This window comes from Ammospiza nelsoni, chromosome 7 (assembly GCF_027579445.1).
Source record: "Ammospiza nelsoni isolate bAmmNel1 chromosome 7, bAmmNel1.pri, whole genome shotgun sequence".
Taxonomy (NCBI): domain Eukaryota; kingdom Metazoa; phylum Chordata; class Aves; order Passeriformes; family Passerellidae; genus Ammospiza; species Ammospiza nelsoni.
The window spans coordinates 16,073,088-16,095,504 of record NC_080639.1 but is presented as its reverse complement, the minus strand read 5'-3'; the positions used below and the strand labels follow the sequence as shown (position 1 = coordinate 16,095,504).

Below are 22,417 nucleotides of genomic sequence, written 5' to 3'. Positions count from 1 at the left end.
CCAATCTTAAAGACGTCCAAGTATCAAATAAAACAATAAAATCCTACCTTAGTAATTCTTACTGATCTTTCATACCATATTCATATGTTTGACTTAGGTAAATCAAAAAACATGCAGGTTTGTTCAAAGGACTATGGTTTAAAGAGGTAATTTGCAGTTTTCTTTAGGGCTATTAGAATACTTTGTTATAAAGACTATCAAGACTTTTTTGATCCAAATAAATTATATATTCAATCATACATTTGTTGCTGATTTTTATGTATATATTCCTGACATGCTTTAATGTAACTGGTTAAAGACTCAATGCTCTCACTTCTACTCAATAATATGCAGCCATAGCAACTTGTGTTTAGAAAATGCCTTACCTTATCTGACCTCATAATAAGCTACTAATTATTTTGCATCCCAACTGTTCCTCCTCCACATTGCTTTGTACCCTTCAAAAACAGTCAAAGCCACTAAAGGAAAAAAAGCAAAACAAAAAACCCCAACAAAACAAAACAAAAAACCCAGCTAACACTACAAGAGAAATGAGGGCTCTGCATTGTTAAACCCTGTTGTTTTTGAGACAGATAATTATCACTTCTCCTTTCCATGGGAGATTTTCTTAGGAACTTTCAGTGTCTGAACTTTTCAGAGTCATCAGAAAAATCAGAAATAAGTTCGCCCTTACTCACAAGATACCGCACCCCTGCTATGCAAGACACACACAGAGAAGCAAAACCACATTTTGAGTTAATTCATATTGTGATGGCAGGAGGAAAAAACCCCTAATTCTTACCTACAACATCTGAATTAGGATCAAACAGTATAGCACTGTCCTGTCACGCACTCCTGAACATTTCAGGACACTAAAAATCTGCTTAACAGCAAAAGAGAGACTCCTGTGCCCATATCCACCACAATCAGAGGATAGAATTGAAAACCTGATGGGGAAATGGTAGGTAAAGCTCTACTGGAGCTACAAATGCTTCATCTGCTATCATTGCACAGAAGGTTGATCTTGGGCTGATCCCATCACCAAATTGCTTCCCAGGGAAAAAGGACTGTCTCAACTTCCACACCATGAGACCTCAGCTGGTCTCATAGGTGACTCCTGGACAGAAATCTCTCCCAGTCCTCATCAGGCAGTCCCCAACTACAAGCCTCAGGATAATACAGGCACCTGCTACCACCCAAACAGACACATAGATGCTGTCATACTTGAAGGGGAGTGGTAACAATATTCACATACAGCACATGGCAATCTTTCAGGTCCCATATCAGAAAATTACTGGGTTTGAGTCTACCATTTCCACTTTACTTAAGTAAATTGTCATCTTCTATGCTGGCATCCTTTATAAACCCTCCCCCCGACACAAGTCCTACAGATAGGATACTGTAAAAACACATAGATGCAAGACTATGTGAAAAAATTACATGAACAATGCTGTAATAAAGAGACAAGGAGTGATACATGAATTTCTTGAAAAAGTAGTTAGCCAAGAAATAGAAACTAGCTTTACCTGGATTTGTCCATGACAAAGACATCTAGTCAGCTGGAAACTAATCAAAAAAATGCAGGAACAGACTAAGATGAGCAAAGGCAAGGTGAGAACTGAAGACATAAGACTCATCTTCAGGTTATAGTTAATCCTTAACAGAAGAATCTCAAGGGGCTTTGTGGAAGAATGTTGTTCATTCTGCATTATACATAACACCTACTGTTTTGTCTCTTTTTTTTTTTTTGATAATCAGGAAATAAATCACTGTATGCCTTGGGGTGGTTTGATACATTAATACTGCCCCACCACCTACAATGACATGCATGGGGTGCTGAAACACTGGGAACCTGCTAAACCAAAGGAGAAAAGGGGGCAAACAAGGATCCCTCTTTAGTTATTTAAGGGCACAAAGTGAAAGAAACAAAACAATATCAAAGACTGGAACAAATTGTCAGAGTCAAGAAAAGACTGAAAAATTGCTATGAATGTCACATGCATTATCCACAAAGGACATCATCCTCAGAATGTTGGCAGTGCTCCCCAGCTCAGACTAGAAGTCTAAGTTTTAAACTTAATTGAAGCTGGCAGTTTATTAGCACATTTATCTTCTTAAAGTTAACATGTAGAAGAGAAAATTGAATACTATAAAGTAATTTCAGTAATTTTGCTTCATTTTGCTAGAATAATTAGCAGAATCTCAGTTTAAATAGTTAGCAGTGTTAAATTTTTGAAAAATGAAACTGCTGCAACTAAAGAAAATAGATGTGACAGAAATAAAGAAATTAATCAGTGCCAGGAAGTACATTGAAAAGTTGAACAGATTATCATTTCAATTTACTGACAACTTGATTCAGTGCAACCCCTTCAAAACTGTTAGTTTAACAGCATGAATTTCAGTATAGATCCAAGAAAATCACTCCAGCAATAATATGAAAATTGTGTCTGTGAAGCGGCTACCAGATCCATCATTGCACCAATGAAAAGGCAGGGTAACAAGAATTTCTGGGTATTAGAAATGAATACCAGGAAACTGTCATTTCCATGACTGACCCTCTAAATTGAAGTAACACACTGCAACAGGTTGTGCAGGTTGGCACAGACAGGCACTTTGGAATTTACTGCTTGCTTCAAAGAACAGAGTGTAATTGCTGAGCTAAGTGACAAAACATGGAACTGAATGTCCTTGTTTAGATTCTTGAGCTTATTAGTCAATTCATACATTTCTTCTGCATTTTACTGAATATACTCAAAAAGAGATGATAAATTCTACTTTTCTCTGGTTGCCAAAACTCACCAGTTTCAAACTGGCTGCATATAGAAGAATCTGTGTAATCTACACAAACAAAATTTGCAAAACTAAAGTAAGATCTTCTAGGAAAATATAATTGTGTTACAAAAAGAAGAGATTGGAAAAGAAGTGTAAGCAGATCCAGTGTGTGATTGTGCCAGTTCCAAAAGAATGTGGCAGCTTATCACAGGTTCAAAAACCACAGAGAAATAAAATGCAGCTAAAGTTAGACAAAATGCTCCACAACTGACTGGACAAAGAACTGTAGGAAGACCTGCCCAAGCAATCTATGCAGAGTGTGCTTCAGAAGAGAGCCTATCACATTCCCCCCTTTCTTGTTTTTGCAGTCCAGCAGAGCAGTGAATATGAACATCACAACCTGGAAATCACAGGTCTCTCTTTCCCCTCACAAATATTTGTGTTTCACCCTGATACTCCTTTCCTCAGTGGATAACAGAAGGGTATGACTGGGATAAACTGCACTAGCTGGCAGCCAGATTTCTATCAGCTGGAGCCACTCTATGTTGCTGCAGGGATTCCCAGACTACACTGATTTATGGTGGTCTCCAGTGATGAAGAAGCCTGGACTAGGGATGAACAGAAGTGTCTTCAAGCCACCCTTTGAACACTCTTGGATTGAAATTCAGCTGAAGAATTTCAGCTCCTTTCTACTTGGAAGCATCCTCTGGTAGGATGCAATATGAAACAACACCACTTCAAAAAAATAAACTCAAGGCAACACGTCTGAAGATTTGAAAATAATTTTCCCTCTAAATTTACGGTTTTAAAAGACAGAATATGAGTTTCTGATGGCTGCATACTGGCACAATAATCTTCTCCATAGTCAATAGCTAGAACAAGCAAAAATAGGGTCACAGAGACCTATCAGCCCCAAAACAGCTTCACAAGGAGCAAGGCTGGCTCTTGTTGGCATTGAAAATCTAGGTGCATAGACAGTTATCAATGAAGTTTACAAATTACTTCTGCAGAAATTTCTCCAGAACTAAATGTACAACACAAATCTTCTGATAACTAAATGTAAATGAGTATCCTCTGAGAAGAATTCTTTTAAGAGAAGTAAAAATGGTATGCTTTCTCTCTCACTTTGTATTACATTTAAAAATTATAGATTTTAAAATATTTTTTAAAATAGGTACAGAATAATAATCAATTGAAACCCAGAAGGGCCAGCAGACTCACATTTAATAAATTATTTATTTAGGGGTTTTCTCATCATACAAATGAATGAAGACATGCAAATCTACCATGTAAAACAGTCCATCTGTAAATATACACCTCAACAAAATATGACCTGATGTTCACATATATTCCTTCATAAATGTATAATTTTGTGAAAATACAAATAAAGAAGAGTTTAGCTTTGTTATTAATGGTAGCACCGTTCACAGTGGGAGACTTTCCCCTAGCAGAACATATTTCTCTGAACTTCACAGTCCACCTGTCTCCAAGGGTTTTTTTAGGGCCACTGAATAATATCTGTGTTTACAGAAACACAGAAGACTCATATTTTAAATACGATATGTATCCTTCAATGAGATACAAAGATAATATTTCCTTTTTAATAACAGAGAGACTCTAACACTTGAATTTTAGCCTTACAGGTCTTATTATTTGTGATATATCAATTATGATACTTAATCTTTCAGCTGGTCAAATTTTCTTCAGGAATTAGGCTAAAATTAAGAAGAAAAAGGCTCTGTAGCACTTCTGGGCCTTTGTTATTTTTGGACTGTCCACACAATCCATTTTTTAGTGCTTAACCAAGACGTGACTCTGCTGAGATCCCAGGAGCAGCAGTGCCCAAGCTGGCAGCAGAGTTGTGACTCTGTGCTGTGATTTCAGCCCACTGGTTGTGCTGGACAAAGGCAACCCAGCTCAGGCAGCATTGTGGTTCTCCTAAAGAGCTACTTCACCTGAGACTGTCCACACACTCCAGCACTGTGCCTCCTAAATGCACAGCCTCACTTGGAAAATTACACAGAATCTCCCAAGCAGTACTTCTTAACACCACAGCAGCCTTCCCCAGGCTCTAAACATCCATCACTCTTTCCACTGTCAACTTCCTGTAATTTGAACTCTTAAAATAGACTCCTCAGGGAAGGCCTGGTGGTTTTTATTATTTTTAAATGCTGGGAGTATTTTTGAATGTCACAGCAAGTCTTACCTCCAGTCATCTTTGTTTAGATTAGCCAGGATGTTCATCTCTTCTTCCTGCATGAGTCTATAAGCAGCACTTACATGATGATTTTCAAGAACAGAACGATCATTGTACAATATAGCAACATCTGACCTAGTGTGGGGAAAAAGAGGCAGATTTTGTAATAGTGTTCCAATGATGGCACTGGGAAAGGTAGTGTGTGTTCTCTATCAGAAATATTGACTATATGTACCTGTATAGAGACATATATCAAATGATGTTTATTTGTTCCTACTGTATCAAATACTAATGAATTGTCCATCTTAAATGCATTAAAAATCATCATTATACTATTGCATACACTGTTTGTGGGAAAGTAATATTTTAAAATGTGTGATGTTTCATTGATATGACCTAACTGTGGCAAAAACTCATGAGATCTTTGAGCTTCTTGACTGCAGATAGGATGACAGAGCATCAGAAATGCTCCAATTAGCCTACAAGAGTACCCTTACATGATGCACCCATTTAAAATGCAATGTGTTCACCAACAGTGGGGGTCCACATGGGTATTAAGAAGTTACCCCCCCTGCTCTAAGAGATGTGCTTTGGCCCATCCTACTCATTATCAGAAGATGCTGTAAAAAATAAGGTATTAAAATTTCATATGTTTTGAACAGCCACCATATTTTCTCAGAAAAACAGAGAAACCTTGAGCCTCATCACAGTGGGATGGCAGAGATGCGTAGCTGCAATTTGGAAGCACTCAAGCGTTTCCTAAAGACAGACTCGTACCATAATGTTAGCAAACTTAACAAACTTAAACTCCTTTCCTTCTTAATCAAAGACTAATGTACAATTCCAAAATTACACTGAGACACTCACACATTTGGATGTGGTGTGGATTTATCATACTTAGCTTCAAACATCATTAATTCTTGGGAAATCTGTTTCCCCGAGACCTGATCTAACCTGCTAGGCAATCAGTGTCAGGAGACACCTCTCTGCTGCAATTCTGTTCTGATAAAACTATTTCTGAATATTTCAATTTGGTCCAGTGACAAGTCTGTACTAGAAGAAAGGTGTGTTGCTTTAGCAGTGCAGCTCACTCTGACATCAATAAGCTAAATAAACCTCTTGTTCGCTTGAACAACAGTAAATATTGCCATGTATGGTACCAAGGAATATAAATAATTTAAATAGGATTGGAAAGGTTATTTAGAGGAAACAAATCATAGCCAGGCTAAATAATCAATATGTTTACATCCATAATCAAACTGAAATTATGGGGAAATCTGTGTTATGCCAATCACATATGTTTATGAAGCACACTTTGATCAACATAGCCACTTATGACTATGTCTAAGCAGTGCTAAAATTTGCTATGATTTTGGCAGCCATTCCATCCATTTTCCTCAGGCAAAAGACACTTGGAATCACAGTGTGGGATGCCACATCAGGGCCAAGTTACACAAGGAGAGAAGAACAAGCATATCACATAACAAATACCTGTTTGCAAGTATGCCTGAGTAAAATTCAAAGGCTATCAGCTTAATTAGTTTTCCACTCTTGTGGTACTTCATAGGAAAATATTAAGGACAAAAATAGAAAATTAATATAAACTTGGAACTACAAACTGAAGTTTATTTTTAGCCAGACTATGCTGAAGGAGAAAAGAATTGTGTCCTTATTTTAGCTGCAAATCTAGCATTTTTCATCACTGAAAGCCACATCTTGGAGAAAAACGATGTTATAGATTTAATTTAAATGTAATCATTGTTCAGTTGATCCATATAAGTGAGTGTGAGGATGTTTGTGTCCAAAGTAATAATATTCCTAGCACTGAACTGTTTTACTAGAATATGCCAGTGCTATGCTGACTTTTTTTAAAGAGCAGCCAAAGCAAACTCCTCAACTGAGGATACTAAAAACAATGTATAGCTCAGTGTAAGAGAAAAATAAGATGGTTTGTAGAAGGTTAAGTATCAGATATACCATTTTTGGTCAGGGATTTTCCTGTGATAAGATGAAAATATTTTAAGGGAGAGAACTATATGCTGTTGTACAGGAGCAGCAGCTAGAATGATATGCTGCACCTGCAGGAGAACACAGCTACCCTAACTTTCAGACTGGATTCCTTCCTAGATTTCTTTTTCATTTCTAGAGCTGTTGCTTTCAAAACATGCTAGGAGATGGCTCATGCTAGATGTTTCTAAAGCTCTTCTTGAAAGTTTCTCCCTCTGCACCAGGACCCTCTAAGTTCAATACACAAAGTGAAACAAGATGTAAGCACATTGCTGTAAGTGACAAGGCATTTTTATGGGGATACAGTAAAAGAAGTTTTTGAGTCAGTAGTATCAGAATTTTAGTGAACAATAGGCGGTGAACGGCTTTTAAGTCCATGTTCTGCATGTTCTGAATATTTTCAAACTTCCTCTTGACATATCAGCTCCAAAATGAAATTATTTCAGACATTATGGAGCTATCTTAGTACTTTTCCACAGTTTTTGACCATGTGACTGATCCCATTAACTGGACAGAAGTTGATGAAGTAATTTGTAAAACCAGGACTGACCTGGCTGCTTTCTGGGTTTATAAGAGAGTTATGAAACAGTTCAGCAATGAACTGAATAAAATGCAAACTCCAGATATGACTCTTAGGAGACTGCATCCCTTACCTTGTCTGAATATGAAAATTGTTTGTGGTCCCAGTATGTTCATAGTCATGGACGGCAGCTGCAAAGATCATTGCTAAAATTTCCAGTTCTGTGAGCCAGTGCTGGGAAATGAAAAACAAATCATAGTCACATTTTCAATAATAGCCTAGCTCAGATTAAACCCTACAGTACTGAAAATGTTTTACCTTCAATGCATTATTTTCAACTTAAATAAGCTTTTCTCTGACTCCAGATAACTATATATCCATAACACTTCAGCACTATACAATAAAATATGTCCTTGTACTTATGATTTCTCTGAGACCAAGTTAACATCCTCATGGCCACTAGCAAAGTAAATATTTGCAGCCAAAAATATAAGAAGTTATCAAAGTTATCACAGTTCACTTTACAGCTCCTTTGAGTATCTACTCTGTTTGCTCACATGTGGCACTTGCCAAATTACAGTATATTATTCCAAAAAAGTCTTATATGAAGTTTAGGTTATAATTTGTCTTTCAGTAAACTATATATACAGTTAATTATAAGCTGAAGGTACAAAATTAGTATTATCTATATTTTACCAGTGTACATAGCACTAAAATTAGGCTCATGGGAGATTTCTCTGTTCTAAATTTGATCGTACTTTGTACTGATGAAAAAAAAAAAATTTAAAAAGTGCAGAAGGCTAGTATACAGTTACACAGAACAAAAGGTAATGTAGGTCATGTATACAAAATAATGCAGACCCTGGAGTTTTGAGCCCTTTTATAACTCTTGCTAAATGAGGCTGTTCTGTATAGCACAGCTTGTAAAATAACCTCTGTTATCTTCTTTCGAGTTCTATTTCTTGAATGACAAAAAGTCCTTGAGGAGAAAACTTACTCCATCTAAAGATGGGGGCAGAAAAATCATATGATAATTAACCCCCACAGTCATAGGACTGATTAAGTCAAATGCCAGTCAAGCATTTCCACACATATTTCAGATGGTTTTGGTGTACAAGTAAGCTTCTGTACTAAAGGATCAAAGAATTATTTCAACTTCACACACCCCAATATGCACAGATAAATGTGCATGTGTGTGTGTGAATGGATATGAAATGCATAAGTTGCCAGATGTAGTAAAAGTTGCCAATAGTAGTTCATCTTTCAAAGAAGAAGAAAGGAAAGAGTCAAGATTCATTAGCCATGTAAGAATAATTAAATAGGTCATTCAGTGACACAATAGGGCTGCTGAGGAACAAGCACTGGCTGCTGGTGAAGCAGTATAGGTTTGGAAAGGTCACAGGCAGAGGAATGAGAATGTGCTGTAAGCAGTTCTAAAAATGGAAACCATGACCTTCATCATATTGTGTGTCACAAGAAACCAGGCCATGACCAGTCCTGGCTCTCACAATGTTTTCAACATACCAAACAGAACAGAAACACAGAAAGTGTAATGAAAGCTAAACATAAACTGTTCTTTAAGATGCCTTTTCAAAGGTCAGCTTTTGTAGCAAATAAAATAGTTGCTAGACAATGCATTCATAAGCAGAAGAACATTCCTCACAGACAATATCTATGGGCTACACAGAGACTTCATACAGTAAGAAGAAGAGCAAATATTCTACACACACTGGTATAGTCAAAATTGAGATCAGTAATCAAATTGAAGAACCAGAGAACTTCTTTAGCTAAAAGATTTCTAAGGAAGTATAAAAATACTCTTACAGAGACAGTTAATAAGTGTGTTTTGAAAGGGACAGGGAAAAACAAGTATCTGGGGGTCAGCAAGACTGAGAAGAGCTGAAACATGCTTCCCTCCTGAAAGATACTATGTCTTGTGGGTGTCACAGTTAATATAAATTATGTCTTCTATGGAAGTATTATGTATTGCTTATATGTAAAGAGATACATGGCAACTTATGAGTTCTGTTTGAAACTTTTTTTTTACAGTGATGGATTAAAAACTGAGCAAGAAATGGAGTCTCACAATGCACTTATTGGCAGTAAAGGCATTTTTTCCTTTACTTTGAGCAATACAGGTACGTGGGAGGAGAAAAGGGATGGTGGGAAGATGATCGATGACTCAAAAGTTCTTTACAAGATGTATTCCCTGGGACTTGGATTCTTAAACCTTCATAAAGATGAAAACTTCATGAATGTAAGCTTGACTTATACATTTCAGTTGCATCATCTGGGATTTAGTCTCTTGGGAAGGTTAATAGACTGTCTGCCATCTGTGATACTTAACATTCTAACACATTGATCTGAGGTGGCTGGATCTTCTTTCTTTAGATAGACAGCAAATTTTGAAAAATATAATGATTATTTCATTTTTTTAACAGCTGCTCTGGATATGTCTTATTCTTCACCAGAATCTCTCTAGGGGCTTGTGGAGAAGCATAAGCTCTGATTAGCCAAAATTTTTTGGCAAATGTGGAAATAGGGCTGTTTTGAAGCTTCCTGTAAAAGGTACAAAACATATGACCTCAACAACAGGAATCATGCAAAAGCTTTCCTAAATCCCAGCTTTTGGAAACATTTGCTCCAGTAAGTGTTTCAGAAATAAACAAGGAAGATAGTAACTGTGCAAGATTTGGAGTTAGTACCAGGTCCTTAAGAGAAAATGAAAGCAGAAAAACATCTAATTGCAAACCAATCTGGAAAAAAATAAAAAAACCAAACAAATTATAAACCACAGGAATTTGATCTAGAATTGCATCATATTTACTCTAATCCAGGTATTAGAAATAGAGCAGAGTTTTAAAAAAGGATTAAAATGAACATGTCTGAAAACTGTTGGCTTGAGAAGTAAACTCCAAATTGTTATTGAGTAAGGTACTGGTGGGTTAACCAGGCAACAGGAAAAAAAATCCAGCAAGTTAAATAGAACATTTTCATTATACTGATGCTTTCTCAAATTGCAAGTGACATTTGGTAGAAAAATACTTTGCAAGCTGCAGAATCACTAGGCCCTCTTTCAAACACTGATTTCCATAAATGTTCCTTCTGCCTGGCAAGTACATCTGTTTGAAGGCACTCTTGACTAAGTGGTGTCCTAGTTAGATTTCTTTCCAAGAACTTTCCAGTATCACAGCACCATAGAATCATAGAATGGTTACGGTTAGAAGGGACCTTAAAGATGATCTAATTCCAATTCCCCCTGCCACAGGCAGAGAAATATCACAATTTAACGTCTCCATTTGGCAATTACAATGTGAATTAAACCTGGACTAATTTTATAAAAATATTTTGTAGCAGTGTTGCAACACTAATGAGATTTTGCAGCGGTAAAGTCTAGACTTTTTTGAAAATCATTTTCCAAATCACATCTAAGGCAGAAGGTTAAGATGCTGATAAGGATGGAAGGGCCTTTCTCACACTCATGTGCACGCAGTGAAATAGCAGATATTAAAATATGAAACAGATTTCTTTATTCAGTGTTCATAGACACACAAAGTGTCTTTGAAAGTGGTTTAAGTAATGGCTAAATGTCCCAAAATTACATGGAAAGTTCTGGAAGTTGGGACTTTCTCCTGGCATCACAAGAAAAATCTGAATGTTACTGTGTTTTTGAAGGGCAGAGGGGCAGATACAATGGGCCAGAGGGATGTTTATAATAAAACAAAAGGATTTTCCTCCTGGTAAGATCCAGGTGTATACCTGCAACAAAGACATGGCTCACATCACTTAACTCTTGCAATTAATCTAATATTCTCAAGAATTTTCCTTTACTAAAATATTATTTTGATAGGTGAATATTGTATACAACAACTTTGGTTTGGACTCCTCTTGGCAAGAGCTGCCTAGCCTCTGCTTCAGTCTGATATGGAAGTGCTTTCTCAAGAAAACTTCTCAATCTGAAAAGGAATCTTGGCTGGTGAAGTCTCCAGGCTACAGTTACATAGTATTAGAGTTAAAATATAGCTTTAAACACTTACAAGAAAAATACTTCCTTCAAACAGTAAAAAAAAAAAAAAAAAGTGCAATGCCTGGAGACCTTTCCTTGCCCACCCTGAAGCCAAGGGCATTTTAAGTGAGAAAAGGCTTAACATAAGTGATTGACTGCCATTTATTTTGTATATATAGGAGCGAAACCATCCAGAGTCAGTTCTAAATTTTTTCTATCCAAAGTCTTCTGGAATTGTCTCAAAGTTCTGCAAACAGAAATCAGACACTATTTCTTCCCAGCTGTTTCATTTGTTGTTTGGTTTTTGGTTTGCTGGGGTTTTTTTAAACAACTGCATTCACAGTGAAGACAAATTATCAAAAAGCCATTGACAGCAATCTCCATTTTCTTTCAGTCAGTATTTACTTTTGCCTAGCAAGCTGATAGTGAGGAGAATTCCACTGCTGGTATTTAATTTAAGTGTTAAGAAATAAAAATGCTTGCACAGATTCATTTCAGTTCCCAAATAAATAATTTAAAATATTGTGATGTTTCAAGGCAAATGCAATAGCCTGCCTACCATGGGCACATACAGTATACAAGAGCAGTGCTAAAGAAGGTTAAAAACTGAAAGAAAAAGCAGTTTCAGAGTTTAAGGCCAGGCTGGATGGGGCCTTGAGCAGCCTGGTCTGGAGGAAGGTGTCCTTGCCTATGGCAGGGTGGCTGGAACTGAGTTGTCTTTAAGGTCCCTTCCAACCCAAGCCATTCCATGATGATATCATTCTAAGCCTGCACTGATTCAGGTGATGATATAATTCTAAGCCTTCACTGATTCAGTACATTTTTCAACAGCCAGGACCTCTGCAGATACTAAAGCTTCCCTGCCTGATCACACCTCCCATGCTCTGATGTGAAAGTAAAAAAATTCTCACCTGCCCACTCCTGCAAATCTATCTCATTAAATATGATATAAAATACCTAAATCCAGGCGATGAAAAGCAAAAAGGATTTAAAGATTATTTTTTCCTTCGTTTTCCCCTCTGCATTAAGAGACGTTCAGCCTGGAAGAACTGTTAAAATGAAATAAACTTCACAGCCCGAACAGCAGTTCTTGAATCTCTCTCTGCAAAAATTTTCAACTGAGCTTTTTCCATTAGAAAAGAAACATGTATACATTTATTCAAAACAGCAGAGTCTGAGAAAAGAAATTGAATTTCACAATACTTCTTACCATGATGCCAGTGTGAATCATTATGTAATGCACAGTTTGAGTAACATCAGCTGCATGGATCAAATTGTGATAGGGATTTTTGTATTTGCTGTAACCAACTTCAAGAGCTTCAGCAAAAGAAATAAGATTGGGAACAGGGATCTACAGACAAGAAAACATTAAAATAATTGTTTTTTCCTGCAACAGCTGCAAAGTCAAGCATGCAATAAATGAATCACAAATAATATACCATGGGATCTAGTGGGCAAACAATAAAAGAAAAATTTAAAATATAAAGATCTGGTATCATACATACACCAATGAGCCTCCACACAAATTCTGTAGGTGTTGTATCTCTCTTCACACACCATGCACAAGACACTGCAGAGCTTTTAACAAAATGGTTTTCAAGGTATGTCTGTCTGCACCGGGGATGCAGAGGTTGCATGTATTTCACAGGCATGGCAGATAGGAGTCTAACAATAGGATTATCTCCTTTTCTTCACTACTTTTACCTTGCTTCAGACAAGGTCTGCTTTAATGTCACAGTACAACTTCCCTTCCTCCAGACAATGTGTGAACGACAGGTACTATCTGGTCCCACTCATTTTTGCATTGTGCTGGTTTTGGCAGGGATAGAGTTAATTTCCTTCATAGTAGCTGGTATGGGCCAATGTTTTGGATTTGTGCTGAGAACAGAGCTGATAACTCCAGGATGTTTTAGTCACTGCTGAGCAGGGACTGCACGGAGTCCAGGCCTTCTCTGCTCCCCATCCCACCCACCCTGGGGAGCCTGGGGTGCACAGGAAGGGGGGCAGGGACACAGCTGGGACACTGGCCCTGCTGACCAGGGGACAATGCTCCACACGGCCTGGTGGCCTGCAGCCCCGGGCTGGGGGAGCCTGGCTGGGCACTGCTGCCTGGGACTGCCTGGGCAGCACTCAGCTGCTGCTGCTGAGCAATTGCTTTCATCTGCAGCCTTTCTCCTTGGGTTTGATTCCTCTCTTAAATATTAATTTTCTATATTATTATTACCACCATCATTATTAAACTGTACATATCTCAACCCACAAGTTTTCTCACTTTTCCGCCTCCAATTCTCTTTCCCCCCATCCTTCTGGGGAGAGGAGTGAGCAAGTGAGTGGCAGTGTGGTGCTTGTTTGCTGCCTGGGGATAAACCACTTCACCCACTTTAATAAAATTACATATCCCTTAATAATTTTGTCTTTATTTAAAAACCCTGAAACATAAACAATGGAACTGAGAATGGGCTTAAGCCTACTCTGGCAGTAGCATGATGTACTTCGTGTCTGTGTTATAATGGTGGTCTTGGTGTGGTTCTGACTTCAAGCAAATGAAGCCTGTTGGGAAAAGATGGGTTGCCAGCCTAAAATTAAAATATTCAAGAAACTTCAGGATGAGACATCCTCTTCAAAAGGAACACAGAGTTTTTGCAGTGAAGAGATTTTGCAACTATCAGAAAACTTTCATTTGGTACTATAACAATAAATTTATCTTTTGATTCATTTTTTTATCTCAGCTTTTCAAAGTTGGCCATAAGGACTCCATATATTATTGAAAAAACCCTAGAAAGACCTTGGAAAAGCAATTTTTCTCTTTATATGTCCCCCAGGTTGTTCAGGAGAGGAAGGTTCAGCTGAACCCCCTGCACAATGGTGATCAACAGCGTGATCCAGACCATGAAAAAAGTATTTAGGACTAACTATGGTTTTGTGCCTTTTTGGTAATTTTTGGTCTATAATGGTGGGACACTGGTTCAGACCTGCTGAGTAAATAGCCTGTATTCTATTTATGTAACACAAATGACATGACAAGGGTCTACATCACTTTCCATTTTTTTGGGTTGCAGGAAAATTTGCACCTTCTGGGTGAAGTTTCATTTGGTAGAACAATTGGCATTTTTCAATATTTCATTTGCCATATTCTTTGAAATTCTACACTGCATCATACAATAAAAAACATTTCAATGCTGGTTTTCTTGTATTTTAAACTTGACACATGTATTTTTGCATCCATATTTTTCTTTATGTTTAGTTCCTGACCTTGAAACGGCTCAAAAGGTCGTATCGGGTTAACAGCTCATACATCATAAATTTCAGACTGTGCTCTCCACTTGCTTCATTAAGGGCAAATACGTCAAAAGACCACTTATCAACATCCTGTAGATGAGGGAAAAGTAAAACAACAAAAAAAAAAAAAAAAAGAAAAATAAAATTACATTTCCATCCATTTGGCTAGTATATAGAGGGAAGTGGGAGAGTTTGGTGGTTTTATTACCCAACTCTTTCAAATCCCTAATGTAGATAACATATTAATGGCTACTACAATATTGATGATGAAAACAATTCTGTCAGTTATGAATAAAATACTTGCAACATGACCAAGGCCATTTGCATGCTTTGAATCAAACTTCCAAGTTTAACTTGCTCAGTACAAACTGTCTATACAACCTCATGAAGCTACTCTGAATATCACCCTTCAAACAGGCTATTATGCAAGGTCATTAACGCTGATGTCATTAAACATAAAGCAATTTGAGAATAACATAATTGTTTGGCTTTCAGGGGAAAAGTGGAGGCACTTAGTTCTCAAGAAATCTCAGTTTATAATTGCATTAATAGACATAGGAACTCAGCTTACTATAAAAGATCATCTTTTGGCTGAACTAGAGTAATACTTTAAATATACAGCAAATACTGTACTTGTTCCATAAGCTTCAGCTTCTTTTGTTAGCTCTATCCCAATACTATCTCCTTTTTCTTGCCTAAAAAGGAAACAAATGCTGCTGTCTGAGACACTGATTAGGATACCACTGGGAGCTGATAAAACTGTCTCACATTTCTATAAGAACTTCTATACAAATTTAATTCTATTACTCTAATAGGATCTAAATTAAGTCAGAATTAATCAGAATCATATGTTATTTCTGAATTTTTAACTATTCGTTTCTCGGTACTTTGTGCTCAGTTCTGTAGTACTAACTATGGCTAGGGTACATTCAGTAGAAAAATATTAATTGGACCCTAAAAGTCACTAAACATAAGTGCAAATACATTCAACTTCCACAATGATTAAACTTCTTTCACCTTAAATGTGACTATCACTTCTGCTGGATAAGCCAAACCAACCATGCTTGAAGTTTTCCGGTACATCCTAAAAGAACAAATAAAATATTAAGAAATAGCTCTTCTTCAAAAACATACTGAAAAAGTTTATCTTTTTTTAAATTTTTCTTTCAGAGTTTGTGAAGTAACACGAATCTATTTAAGGGTCTGACCCCAAAGATTTATGTAATCTTTTATGAAGCTATGAGACAATCCCCTTTGCAAGTATATTACTCTTTACTATTAGAACAGCCATTGGTACAATTTAGTGTAGAAGTTACAAAGACATCCCCAGAATTTTCCAAGACTTAAGAAATTTTAAAAATTAGAGGTTTCATCTGGAATTCTGTAGAGAAAAATGGAGTGGTTGCAGAAAATGAAGCATAAATTCTGGCTCAAAGATTTGCTCCAGGTTCACTCCACCATTTAAAGGATGGCAGACACTGTGGTTAAATGCAGTGCTTGTAGTAACAAGAAAACAAAACTCTCACCTTTCTACAAAAATCCCAGCCTGTACAGCATGCACAATGCTTCGGAATTTGGGCTTTTCCTCAGGTCTCCTCTTTACTATTCCCATCTCCCTCGTGAATGTAGAAGCTAACCAGTCCCGCACTTCCAGCGGGACCGAATCCGACTGGATGTCAGAGAGTTCATCTTCAGTGTCCAAAAGTTTCCTACAAAAAAAATAATACAAGGTAACCAACAAGACCTTGGACCTAACAAGAGGAAGTACTCACATGTGAACAGCTAAAAAACTTGATTTAAGAGGAGCTGAGGTTGACTGTAGGACCAACTCAGCACATCACAAAATGTCTTCTCTGGCAGATGGACTGACACCAAGGGGAAGCTGTGCACAGCAGATATCATCTCTCTCTCCCACTGCTCACGTTCCAGAAGTTAAAAGACAATAAAATGCAATTTATTCAACTGAAGACAAGAAAAGATTTTTCTACTAAGTTGTCAGAGCAGTGGTGGATTGAAGAGTAATCAATGAGCTGTAAAATCCCAAGACCACCTCTAAAACAGTAACTGACAGAACTGTCAGCAGGGTTGCTGCTATAAGTGAGAGCCCCATTAGTCTATTGATCTGTACCCCAAAATGGTACAAGAAGTGTTTTGATACTTACAAACAAAAGTAAATGATGCTACATAGCAATGATGTGGTGTGCATGTCAGTGAACGCCCCGTACACATGCTCATCCTGCTGTAGCAGCACAATAAAAGCATTAAAGAGAATTAATTCCTTTATTGAAAAGAATTAATTCCTTCTATGTAGAAATCTCTATTCCTATTGAAGGCAGGGTAAAAAAAGTCATAGCAGTAAAGATATTATACAAGATTGGATTGCAAGTCAGCTTTCAAACTTGTTAGCAGTTCAAAAAGCTAGAAAAGTTATATATAGTTCTTGCAAAATAGAAGTATTAAAAAGAATCTTCACTTCAACAAAAGTGAATTAGAGGTCATCAGTTTACTTAGAAGAAACTTTTAACTAAATACTCTCTTTAAACAGACTCAACACTTCTGTTCCACACTTCTATAAATCTTTTTCTTACAGTTATTTGCCCTTATCACTCAGAGTGCTGGGGTTTCCAGGAAACAAATCCCTTATTTTGTCTGATATCAATTTTCCTTTCATTCAGTTGTGCAAGAAACCCCAGAGTAGGGTGACCTGAATATATACACAGCATGCTACCCTTTCAAAATATTTTCTTGAAAGTGATACCAATTGAATTGTAGGCATTATTTGATTGCATAGGTCTATTTCTATTGTGCTGCGTTTCTGAAACATGGATGAATAAAGAAAGCCTGAGTGCCGTATAGTTCAAAAGAATCTCCACATAAATTTAATCCTGTCTGAGGGATCATAGTAATAGGAAACAAGTCAGAAGAACCATATTAATTATTGGTGAACTGTGAGCATAGCATATTTGTGCTCAGTTTCAGTAGCCCATCTGATTGACAGTATATTTTCTGAGATTCTTCAACTGAGGTTTAAAAAATATAAATGCGCTCCTTGTCCTTCCTTGGTTTACTGAAAGAACAGTAGAAAAATTCTTATTTTTTCAGAGGCATAGAATTATCAGGCTAGGAAGGCTCCTTAAAATGGAGTAAAAGAAGGGCAGAATGAACAAGGATTATGAAATTTTCTGGCAGTGGGACAACAGCCAAAAATCAGAAACTTAATTTGGAAGAGGAGAACTTGTGTGGAAGAAAGGATTTGAGCAAATTATCTTGCAAAACTGAACCAAGGCTGAGACTGGCCAAAGGTCAAAGGCTACAAGTTGGCTTTATAGCCTACACTAAAACCTATGTTATAGTCCACTTAAATCCATACTAGTCTAACACTGTCATTAAATATTCCTGGAGAAATCAGTACATTTATATTTCTGAGGAATATTCAACATTTGATATGTTTTTGTATAACAAGGAAAAAACCTTACAATCCCTAAAACATATTTTTGTAACTATTGCAACTTTTATTCAAATGAGATGCAAATATTCCCACAGTTAGAGGGCCATGGGCATTAGGCTACCTCAGAGCTTGCAGCCAGGATATTCCACGTCACCTGTGCAGCAGGAAGCAGGGTTCTACATCAGTTTGCTATGATGAGATGCAGATCTAAATTTAGGATCTGAGCTCTGCAGATATGAGCCACTGGAGTACAAATTAAGACTAGAAAAACACACTGCAGTCTCTCTCATCTCTTTAACCATTCATCTGTAAAGTAGGAGAACTATTCAGTCTGTAAATGACAGTAAGCAGGAGTTATTTCATGAAGATGGAACAGAGAAGGTAGTATTTGAAATAAGTGTTCATTTATCTGTCATTTTCATGAGGCCACTGCTCTCTGATGAGAGATGGCTGAATAACTTGCCAGGGAAGAGAGAGTTTCAGTGGATCTGCTTCTAACTTAAATATCAAGAAAAGCAACTGCAACACAGAATTAATTTGCAAGCACAAAATCTTATAGATCCCTCATCACATAAGATTAATAACTTCTCAAAAAGGATTAGTTTCTTTCAGGTGCCTAATTGAAAAAACATTTAAGGAGAGGAAACAAAGGCTAGTCATTCATCTCACTCAAACCCATTCAAGCATTTTATGCCTTTAAAAAAGAAAGATGAAGATCAAATAAAATCAAATTACAGGTTCAAAACAAAGGCACACATTCAAACACTTAACTTCCTATGAAATATTACAGGGTTTTTTGCAAGATTTTGCAACCTAACTTGTAATTATAAATTGTAAACTGTAATATAATTTTGTGACATTTCAAAACGTTTAAATTGCCACATAGGTTCAAAAACTTCATGGAAAAATTAATGGGAAAAGTAATAGACATGTGGCTATAGCTGTCAAACAGAAGGCTACAGCCTTTGGCTTAGCAAGTATTTGGCATGGAGTGACTAAAAGGCCCAAAGCCTCATGCTCCTAATCAACCAACCTGAAGACAAGATATCGTGGGTACTTTAAAGCTAGATAGTTGTTCCACAATCAGTCTTAAGTAAAACTCTGCTGAGATAAATTTCGTTGAACCAGGAGGTATGAACTCAAATATCCCAATTGAATTACATAATTATACTAATAGATGCCAAGACACATATTTTAATTTTTCTTCCATAAAGCAAAGGAATACCCTAAAATGCTAAAAAACAAAACAACAAAAAGAGCTCTACTAAAACGTGCCACAGAAAATACTTTTTTTTTTCCAACACATAATCAGGATTTCAGGGTTGCATACACTTATTTTGCTCATGTATCATCAGCCTGTTAAGTAGATGCAATACGAGGAAGGAGAGGGGGAGGCTTGGATTATTTAATTCTATTCATTGCATGAGTAGAACTTTCATTGACAGTTGTGGGAATAAGTAAGACGTGGCCCTTGGCATTTCAGCTTAGCAATCAATTAATACTGCAGTCATAGTAACTAATAACCTGATCTTCTTGTCGCAGTACTGTGTTTTTTGCCAAGAATAATTTTTCAAAATTCAAGTAGTGATAATTTCTAGCTCTCTTTTCATTTAATCAGAATTTTAAATATAGCAATGCACTAGTCAGAAGTGTATTTCTTTTCCCTTAGGAATATATCAGATGTACTATGGAGGAGTAGAAAGAAAAGAAAATGAAAAAAATTAAAATTAGATAATGGCTATGGGGAAAAAAATTCCATCTTTGTTGATCAGTCATGCTGCCTAACAGAGGTAGTGGAAGATTTCCAGAGAAGAGTTTGAGAAGGTAGTACTAGCTCTTTGCTCTAATTACTGAATTAATCAAGCCCTTAAGAGTGAATTAAAGTCCTCTCCTATGCCTAGAATGCAGGAGAATTTACAGTCTAAATAGTCAGTTCACATTTTTACCAATTATTTAGTTCTATTACCTCCCTATCTTCCTGAATAAGCAGGAATCAATATATTCAATCAATATTTCCATCCTCTATAGTCCATTACAACTTCCACTTACATCCCCTAAAAGGTTCTCTTGACTCCCAATAAGGATAAACAAACTGCAAAAACAAATGAGGGGCATTTTTAGTACATAAAGGTCTTTCCAAAGGAAATTATGATTTTTACCAACATGTTGTAGTCATAAAATGAGCACATTCTTAGAAGCATTGTCCACATATGAAGAATTACCAATTAATTAAAATAAACTGAAAACAATTTGGAATAAATGCAGGAAATACAACAGAAGAGAAGCAATGTAGGAAGAACCACTGTTACTGAAATTTTCACTTGTTGATATGTGCTACTTACTCAGAAATGCAGAGATATACACCAAAGGCAAACAACAATCTTAAGGTTTGGCTCAGGTTAATCATGATTAAAAAATGTCATTTTTCAGATTACAGATGTGAGCCACTGTCTTTTCTCTTTTTCCTTTCCTTTCCCTTTGATACAGTATTCTGGGAATTCTATAGGGCAAGAACTAATTCAGGGCATGATTTAGAAATTAACAGCAAAAACTTTGAAACAGAAAAATTCAATAACTTTGGAAAAGGGATGCTGGCCATTTATTAACTACCCTAACTGAACTGAGAAGCTTAGTCAGAATTTAATAGATTTTCAGTGATTTTTAAATGCATTTTTTTTATGCAACTTGAATGCTCTTGTAAGCTTTCCTCTCAGAAAAAAACACAAAAAACCCCCAAAAAAGCAAACCACGTTAGCTTAGTACAAAAATTTCAAAGGCTTATTTTAAGCTTTTATAAGGGTGGAATGTACTGAATTCATCTCAACACAATAAGCTTTTTCTCAATAGCAGCTTTTGCAAAAGTATCAATTGTAGATTCCCTTAGTGGATAAACTGAATGATTCACTTCAAATGGTACATTTTGTTGTTCGGGCAAAGTACATTTAACCATGGGTTGGCAATGGAGGACAGCAATACATGCTCAGCAAACTTGACTGAATATTCAAGATTAAAATTTAACTTCATGCTTAAATAATTGCCTCTTCAAATATCTCCACAGCTAGGCCAGCTGAGAGAGGAATCACAGACCGTATTTTTCATCTGGTAAATAATTACCAAATAGAGCAGCCCATTCCACCTGTTCTGTCCTTGGCATTAGGCAGATTATGTTCTTTAATATTCATAGATTTTTCTCAAAAAGGTAATTTTCAGGATAAATATGTTCTGGATCTTTCAAAAGAAATTACATCATTGACTGAATGCCTTACTGTTCTGTGAATGATACATTCACCTTCATGTATAAATGAGCAAATTAATCTGTCTTTTCAGATTGAGAGATACGGGATAAGTGTTTTTAAAAATATGTACATCTCTTTGATGTAAGAAAATTTAAGTTTCTCGACCTTGCACCATCAAAGACACTTTGCTGGTGTGACCACCTCTGCTGGTGTCCCTGAATAGCTATTGGTGCCTGAACTGGCACAATTCCTTCCATAACCAGAGCCTTAGAGCCAGTGAAACTCTGTGACTCGCAGTCAGCTCCATCAGGTGAGAACAGAGTGCCAGTGGTCCTGCATTGCCCAGGAACAGTTTCCTGCTGGGAGTTTCCTGCTAGCTCAGAGCCTTACAATGCTCTGTTCAAGCCTTACAATACAATGTTCAGGCACAGTACAAGAACTGTGTCTGCCACTGTAGTGTCATTGAAATATTATTTCCAGAGCTCTCATGCAAATATATATTGCTACAATGTCACCCTTAATGACATCACCTTTTTCTTCATGAACCTGTATTTGTTATTATGCCTTGTTGACTCAAAGATGCTAAAAGATCCTGCCAGTATATAATACAGAGCTACTCCATGCATTACTGAAATGCAGTCTCTTCTAAGTCAAAAGTTCTCAAGTAGTTAAAGCCTTATTAAAGGGGCATTATACAGTCTGAAGTAAGCAAAAACCCTGTATGGAACTGCAACTGCATAGATAAATATGCCCCTGAAATTAAGTCTATTTTCTAACATACTGAGGCATATAAAAATGAAACATAATTGGAATAAACTATTCTGATTTTATACAGAACAGCATAAAAGTAGTCTCCACAATATGGATTTTTTCTTATTATTACTATTACTATTGCTATTTTTATTATTTAGCTTTGGAATACATTTTTTTCCCTTTCATCTTGTAATGCTTATCTAGATTTTATTTGACTTAT

The 22,417-nt window shown here is 36.6% G+C and overlaps 1 protein-coding gene across 4 annotated transcripts in view; it reads right to left on the bottom strand.

Annotated features, from left to right (window-relative positions):
* PDE1A (phosphodiesterase 1A) overlaps positions 1-22,417 on the bottom strand; it is a 159,746-nt gene that overhangs the window by 28,298 nt on the left and 109,031 nt on the right. For all 4 annotated transcript variants that reach the window (XM_059475597.1, XM_059475595.1, XM_059475596.1 and 1 more), the window contains 6 exons: positions 16,287-16,469; positions 15,778-15,844; positions 14,734-14,850; positions 12,692-12,832; positions 7,609-7,709; positions 4,958-5,083 (listed from right to left, as the gene is read on the bottom strand). In XM_059475597.1, the coding sequence (XP_059331580.1) occupies positions 4,958-5,083; positions 7,609-7,709; positions 12,692-12,832; positions 14,734-14,850; positions 15,778-15,844; positions 16,287-16,469 (735 nt within the window). The remainder of the gene's footprint in view (positions 1-4,957; positions 5,084-7,608; positions 7,710-12,691; positions 12,833-14,733; positions 14,851-15,777; positions 15,845-16,286; positions 16,470-22,417) is intronic.